An 8,528-nucleotide genomic window follows, 5' to 3' on the forward strand; every position below is an offset into this window, starting at 1 on the left:
TATTATATTATTTCTGTCGGTTATAACCGCCAGAAATAAGAAACATTAAAAAAAAAAATAGCCAGCCAGGCCCTCCCAGATTCCCGAGCCCTCTGGCCTAGCCCTCGGTTGGAGACGGTTTTAGGGCTATTTTCGGCCCTCTGGCCCTCTGGACCCTTCGGTTGGAGATGGCCTAACATCTTGGACATGATAGTGATTCAAGCGTTTTAACTTATGCTTAACCATTTGCAATTTATAGCAAACCTGGTATTGGAAGGTACCACGAACACTAGAGTGCCACGCATCATGAACAATGCTGAGGAAGTCCTCCCGATCAGCAAGGAAGTTGAAGAACTTGAAAGGAACACATCAAACCCTAGAATTAAGGTCCAAATGAACTAAATCACAAGCATGATCAGAAATGCCCGGAGGAAGGAACTCAGTGTAGCTATTAGGATATTGGAGGAGCCACTTTTCATTAATAATAACTCTATCGAGCTTTTTAGCAATGCTCCCATTGTCTCTCTTATTGCACCAAGTGAACTGAACACCAGTGAAAACAAGATCAACAAGATTGGCATTATTGATGCACAAGTCAAACTCGTTCATAGCAGAAGATATCCCTTGCACTCCCCCCACATCCTCATTTGTAAACCGAGTCAGGTTGAAGTCTCCCAAAATAATCCAAGGAATATTAGAAACCTTATGGATTGAGCAACCAATTATTTGAGGGATCCCTACTCATTGAAGATAACTCATAGAAGGAGCAGCTTCTTATCCGAGATTCCGTTTGATTGTAGCAAAAATATGATAGCTATTTCCATTTTTTTGCTTTAGAATACAGTCATATACGGTAATTACATGTGTTTTACGAGGGCCCTATCATCTCGTATTTTGCTACCATAGAACGGGATCCGTACACACTCACATTACACACAAGAGTTGAAGTCACAAAATGAAGCTTTTCCTTATGGCTGCTAAAAATTAAGTGAGGTGAAGGGTGAGGTCTAAAAGTCCCCAAGGGCCAAAAGCAATGATATTGAAAGACTGTTGTCATACATGTTAAGATGAAGGAAAATGCTGAGTGGGAATATTATGAAGAAAAAGACTCGCATGGTGTTTCTGTACTGTGCTTGGTAATATCTAAATATCTCTAACCAAATGCATGATTGAATGATTATATTCGATCTGGCTCTCTGGCAGGACAAACTAAATATAGAGGATGAGTCCATTCATTCCTTCGATTGGTCATGCACTTACTTGGAGTTCAACTTGAATCATAATATAACTAGACACAATATATATCTGGATTCTGGGGACCCTATAGCTTCCCCACCACTTGCAGAGAGAGAGAGAGATATGACAAGTTGAGTGGTTAGCCACTACGACACCAATATGCATTGGACCCTTCCCATCATCTCCTCCAACTCCTGCAGATGTTTGAGAAGGTCAACGGTTTAGGGTTATCACTCTCCATCTTCATGGGCCCTCATAATTATCACAAGAAAATTCTTAACCTTAATAGTTTCTCTATTTGTCTGACATGTTTTGCAACTTGTATATCAGACAAATTAACATGTAATTATTAGATTTAGGTTGTTGGCCATTACGTACTAAATAAAATAAACAGGTAATCAGATAAAGGTTGTTGAAAGAGATTAACATGGGGGATGAGATCAGTTAGTTGGGTCGTTCTGGTGTCTTGAACGTTATAACAGTCTTGAATAGTAAGTAGCATGTAAGATTTGAAGAAAGCTAAGGTTCCACAATAAAACCAATTGGTAATATAAGGAGTAGCCCAACATCTTATAAGCTCATGCAAGATCCATCATCCCATCAATATGGAACTTATTCTCAACACGCGCCTTCAAGTGTGGCGAATTTTCGAGCATAATACGTGGACAACACAACGGGGTGATGTAGAGTACATGTGGCCGTTTGGCTTCACACGTGGGACAACCTGCTATGATAGCATGAAGAAAGTTGGGATTCCACCATAAACCAATTGACAATATGGAAAGTAGTCAAACCTCTTATAAGCCCATGCAAGGTCATCCTCCCATTAATGTAGGATTCATTCTCAACAAGATTTTGGGTCTCTACTGACTAAAAGAACAGATCGTACGCGAACTTCTGAATTCTGATCACATATTGTATTGGAAATATTGAGAATCCATATCAGATAACTAAAGCCACGACGATGTCTTTTATGTTTAATTCATCCTCACAACTTTTGTGCAAAAGAGAGTTGCGAATTAGACTTTTGGATACAAGAAAGACTACGTTTGTAAAAAAAAAATTCACTCCTAACACAAACTTCAACACTCCAAGAATAACAAGAACACTTAAGTATAAACTACGAACAAAAGTTTCAGAACTTTGCTTTCTTGGTGCTTTGGTTTTAATTCAATGACATGTGGAGAGAATATAAGTTTTTTCTATCAGCACTTGTAGATATATGTGATTTTGTTGGAAAGTAGGTCAATCCAAATTTCAGAATTCGTCCTCTACTTCGTCCACTACTTATAGAGGTTTAAGTTTCCATTTCTAAAATGGTCGGGTTCGACAACCATTCAAAAATTTCTAAAAGATAAAATGTAATGTGGAATGTCTCTTCCATTGAATTCAATCTCTAGCTTAGTGCATGTTTCTGACGTGTTTTGGATACCATATACGGAGTATCATAATTAAAATCGAATGATAACACATGTATAAATAATTTGAATTCGAAGTAGCACTGACCATTCGCTCGATTGGCTCATCAAACTATTGTTGCTGCGCGCCCGGCCACCAGTATGGACTAGCAAATGTAGTGTGAATTATCATACACAAATATTATTTTACGACTTAACGTTAATTCTTTTGCCAACATTATATTTTTTGTGCAAAAAAACGTAACCAAACCAAATATGCAAAAGTAACCACCTATCAAATATAGATTGTTTTTTATCCACTTATTACACAAACACAAACGTTGATTTCAGTGCAGAAAGACTCAACTAGAACAACAATGGCAAATGCTAAGGAGACTCTCTAAATAGTGAGACTCTTCATAGATTTTCAATTACTTCATGTTTTTTACACAATATTTTGTAATATTGGCACAAAATTAACGTTAAATTATGAGATGGTAGAAAGTCTACGAAGAGTTCCACTTTAAAAAAATCTCTTTAGCATTTGTCTTGTGATATTGGGGCAGGTATCTGAGCAAAACTGCAATGGTGGTTTTAATCATATCATGTAGTATTGTAAGTGGCATGGGATTCCTAACCCACTATCCAGGTGATGGTGATGATCAGTAAAATACATGTAACTAAGGTTGAGGTTGCTGAAAAATTCAAATCTGATGATGGACGACTGAAAATTATTGTCTTGCCATGCTCTCTCAAGTGTGACACATGCTTTTTGGGGTCATTGGCCGTATACAAGGACTTCTGTTTTCTTCTGAGTAATTCATGAGCCATTTGTTACTTGTCCAAGAATACAAGAATTTTGTTTCGAACAATTGATAAAATTAAATATGACCTACGTACGTGATGACTAAGAATTATTGTTTTGCCCTACCCTGGACATGTTATGCAGACCTTAATTTGTAAGTTGGGGGAAAACATCGATAATAAAAACCCCTTTCTTCCTTGCCATTGCCCCCAGTCGGTTTGTTTTTCTAAAATCTTCACAATACTATGTTTGTTTCACTCATACCTTCAGTACTTGATGAAACTATACTGTGAGTATTTCTACGCAATTGCAAATCAACCAACCAAATGATACTTTGCTTGCCAATAAAGTAAGATCAGGATCGCCAGAACTTCTAGCAAGTCATTATGCATTTCCCTAGTGTAAATACTATAAATGGATCGAGACATGAAACTCGCCATACATTATTTGAAAACATTTGTCATTCTGATCAACACAAGCAATTAAGTGAATCGCATTAAGTAAAAACTTTGTCAACTGTCATTACTATTCAAATTCTAGAAGTAGAGTGACCAAGACATCCAAAACAAGAGCTTAATTAGCTAGCTACATGGGATTGATCAGAAAATTAAACTAGCTATAATAAAAAAGTTAAACTAGAAAAATAGGAGAGTATGGGTTCTCTCTCTCATTCTCCTCTCTCTCTAGTACAAAAAAAACAAAACAAAAACACTGGGGTTTGCTGTCACCCATCTATTCAAAGTCTAGTCGCACCCACTCAACTGACTTCCCCACCCACCGTGCACCCACCCATTTTCTATCACCACCACCATATCTGATAGACTGGTACCCTCCTTCCCCTTCCATTATTATTTTATCAAAAATCTTCAGGCAGAATCTCAACAGTGCTGCCAAATACCAAACATATCAGATTCCTCCAAGCAAATTTCCCATTTTCCATGGAAGGAGAAACAAGGATGGCGTCACCTCCCCTGCTACTTTTCCTAAATATACCCCACCAACCACTCTCTCTCCCCCCTTACCTGCAGCACCTTCCTTCTGGTTCCCCCTCACCCCTTCTTCCTTCATTGCCCCGGACATGACCTGAAAATCTGGGATTTTTTCGAATATTATATTCGAAAAATAAGGGATTTTTTTTCCCAAGTGGGGACTGGATATTAAAATGGGGGATTTTTTCCCAAGTGAGATGTGGGAGGTTAAAAATAAAAATTATATATATATATTGGGAAGTCAATCAATTCAAAAGCGGACGTCACATCGGAAGATCTCTATCCTCGGCGATTTCTCGTTGGTTTGACATCTCCGGAGAAAGTAGTGAATTCCTGTTCCACATCACAACACACAAATATCAATCAATTGCATTTGTGAAAATCGGTGCTCCCTCATTTTCTTTATGATGCAGCGAAAGTAGAATTGAGTTAAATCACACAATATAAATCAATAATAAGAAACTCATTAGTTATCAAAGTTAAATATCGAATTCATTTATAAATACCGTTGAATTGTAGTACTAGCGACAAACTCATTACTTTCTATAAATTTTTCATTTGTTTCTGGGTTCTGAAAACCACCGATATCCCATGTATAGACCCTAGTTTTTTTCTGGCCCTACAAGAAGCCTACTGCTGCCTGCTATAGGTTCAACGGCAAAACCATCAATTAATATTTGAGCGGCTTAAAATTAAATATTGCCAGTCAAGATCTGTGCAATCCATAATCTGAAATGTTTGGTGCAAGTTTATAATATCTCACACAATTAATTTAGACTACAAATTATGTAACATGGCAACAGTAGGAGATATTTGACAAAAATAATTGAATGCTCAACCCTAAGGAAATTGATCTACGAAAAAGGAACGAAAAACCTAAACCCTAGAGAAATAAGAGAAACTTTAGTAGAACCGTCTTATTAAAGTAGCTTTACACAGAGTAAAGACCAACGTGAAGTTAAATAAGAACAAAATATAAGAGTAGCTATGTTCTGTGAAAGAGGCGGGTATGGATAACGTGGTCGGAGCGTTATTTTTCGGTTTTTTCTCTAGGGAAATATATCACTCGAAAAAAAAGAAGGAAAAAAAAAAACCCTAGAAGCATGAGAGAAGCTTCGGTATTGGTTATTCTACTAAGGCAGCTATCACACCAAATAGGACCAACCTGAAATTAAGTCGATTGTGACAAAAGTACAGAAGCGTGGACAACGCACAAGTAACGTACGTGATCCAAGTGTTCCTACCAATATTTTTCTCATGGAAAATTTGCAAAATTAAAGATCGTATAACAGCTAGCAAATAAGGAGACCGCTTTCACAAAGAGTCGGTGCCTAAAAATATCCCACATAGGGCATAACAGCTATTTTGTGTATGTGTCTAACATAGAGGAAAAATGGAAAACCATGAATGCTTTGAACACACCAGTCAGTCCACAAAAGCTGCCCTCATGATTTGCAACCGTGTTAAATTTTTAATATTTTGGTTTTTTAATTACAATGGTCTCAAATTGGTACTTTAGTTTTTGAGATTGAAATTTGATAGAAGTGATTTTTGAGTTTGCGCACCGTCAATTATTTTGGTCTTTATGTGAAAATCTACGTTAAATGGAAAAGCAAGTGGAGGTGTTGATTGGACGATTACTATCAATTTAACATAGGTTTTTCACTGAAGGCCAAAATAATTGACAGGGTCAAACTTTAGAATCACGTCTATCGATTTTAAATCTCAAAAACTAAAGTAAGAAGTTATACTAATCTTAAGTACTATTTTGGCTAAAAAGTTTTTTTCATAAAAAAAAATAAACAAATAAAAAATTAGAAGCAAATCAACTCAAAGCCAAAACTGACCTTAATTGGGCAAAAGTTGGGTTGGGTCCAACCTTTGTTTCGGCTCAATTGTAGGCTTAAAACTTGTCACTTTTTTGTAAAAAAAATAGTCCGAACATGTTACTTCTCACCCACATTGATATCAATTACCACACATATATGCATTGATAATTCTGAATCGTTGATTGATACTGAATGTATTATGTCATACTAATGACTTACTAATCATACCAATTAAGTTATTCGTTTCGTTGGGGAGAAAGGAGATAACATATTTTACTAATTTTTTTTCTAGACTCAACACAGACACTATCATTTGCTCTTAAAATAATGTGTCTCATGAGAGGAAACAAAATGAGCTTTCTAAAAGGGAAATGCGACCGCAAAATATGCTCTTATAATACACTACCCATGTAATTATATAGTATGATCATTAGGATAACGATAGTTTAGGGGGTTTACGTACCCTGTGTTGGTCGGCATAATTATAAGCAGCAGAAGGGTACAATTGTTGCTGGCCGTGAGTCGGACCCTGGCTTGACATCGACAAACTCGATGATGAGCCATCTGGGGTCGATGGTTCCGACTCGTGGTGCTCAGCTGCCTGCTGCTGGCACTCCAAGTTCACCCCAAATAGCCTCAGTACCTTCGAGTTCCCAACCGATGTCGTTTGGTTCATATTCTGAACATCAGACCCTGCAACAATAACAATTATTAAACACATGCATGAAATTAAATACATACCCCCAATTTCTTACCGTAATTTTACAAAGGACCAATGTACTTGGTTATTTATTTGGGTCACATGTCTTTGACAAAACAACAATGCTAAACATGACCGCAATTTGTACCGTCTCAACTGAACATCTAATTTAGTATATCGATTCATACAGCTTACTTGGAAATATAATCTAAACCCGAGAGCAAATTCTTCCCAAGTAATAGGAAGGTGATTTTCACGCACTTTCACGTGCGTGTAAACAAGAATTAAAAACGTTTAAATTATGTTTTTACGAAATTAAATGAGTGGGAAACTGTAAGAGATAGGGTTTTTGTTTTTTTTATTTTTTGGTCAAAAAAAAAAAAAAACAATTAAGAGGATATACATCACCTGCTGCATGTAGACAGTCAGGTGGGTATGGCGCCACACCATGACAGTAGTGGTGCGCAGGATAAGACGAGCCGTGATGCGGTGCAGGATACAACATCCTGGTCCAACCTCCGCCACCACCACTGCTACTCTCAACCCCTCCTCCGCTAACCTGAGCACCGCTATCGTGCGCCGCGACCGCGTTGCGGCGTCTCCAGCCGATGAAGAGTCGATCCGTGTGGGCCCGGAGCCGCTCGAACGAAACGACGTCGCCTGCGTCGAGGCGCTTCTCCTTGACGTACCGGCTCCAGCCCTTGGTGAGGACGTAGCTCTGGCTGCTGTTCCAGTAGGAGTAGCGGAACCGCCACGACTTCCCGGACTCGTCCTCGAAACTGAGCAGGAGGCCCGAGTCTCCGCCGCCGAGCGGGAAGTACTTCTCCGCGTGCTGCTTGGGAATCACGAGGCGGTTGAGCTTGCCGACGTCGCTGGGGGTCAAGGGCTTCTCGAACATGGGCTCTTTCTCGTCGTAGGAGTCGATGCGGGGATGCGGCGGCGGGGGCTGGAGTTGGTCTGATTCGTTGGGATCGATGGCGTTATGGTGGTTGAGGTTGAAATTGAAGGTGGTTGTAGGGGTGTGGAAATGGGTGGGGGACATGGGAGTGGCGGGGTCTTGGGAGTTGAGCTGCAAGGGTTGGAAACTGGGATGGGGGTGGCTGCCACCATCTTGATAAAATTGGGGGATGATATGGGTTCTGCTGTGGGGGTGTCCTGAGGAGTCATCTTGTTGGTGGGGGTTAGAATTAGCACTGGAGGTGTTCCACCACTGGGTTTCTGAGAGGTCTGAGGAGAAGTGGTTTGTGGACATTTCCACAGAGTGAGAGAAAGAGAGAGAGAGAGAGAGAGAGAGAGAGAGAGAGATGGAGATGGAGATGGAGATGGAGATGGAGAAATTGAGAAATGGGGTTCTGGTTTTGGGGACGAATAATGGGATGGGGAAGTTAAGCTAGCTAGCTAGAGATGTAGAGCGATAGGGGTAAAGGGGTATGTGTGTGTGTGTGTGTGTGTGTGGGTGGGTGGTGGTGAGACGGAAGGGGGAGGGAATAGGCGTGCAGATTATGGGGCTGATGAGAACTATTTGACGGAAGGTAGCTACCCCAAAGATATTGACAACAATGTTAGAGAGGGAGAGAGAGAGAGTGGGAAAAT

The 8,528-nt window shown here is 39.5% G+C and overlaps 1 protein-coding gene across 1 annotated transcript; it reads right to left on the reverse strand.

Moving 5' to 3' along the window:
- Window positions 1-3,913: 3,913 nt before the first annotated feature.
- Window positions 3,914-8,528, reverse strand: LOC126600913 (B3 domain-containing protein At2g36080-like). The gene is made up of 3 exons (XM_050267618.1): window positions 7,344-8,528; window positions 6,699-6,928; window positions 3,914-4,739 (listed from the first exon to the last, which is right to left on the reverse strand). The coding sequence occupies exons 1-3, from the start codon at window positions 8,185-8,187 to the stop codon at window positions 4,686-4,688; spliced, it is 1,128 nt and encodes a 375-aa protein (XP_050123575.1). The 5' UTR covers window positions 8,188-8,528; the 3' UTR covers window positions 3,914-4,685.

The sequence above is a fragment of the Malus sylvestris genome, chromosome 14, assembly GCF_916048215.2.
Source record: "Malus sylvestris chromosome 14, drMalSylv7.2, whole genome shotgun sequence".
Taxonomy (NCBI): Eukaryota; Viridiplantae; Streptophyta; class Magnoliopsida; order Rosales; family Rosaceae; genus Malus; species Malus sylvestris.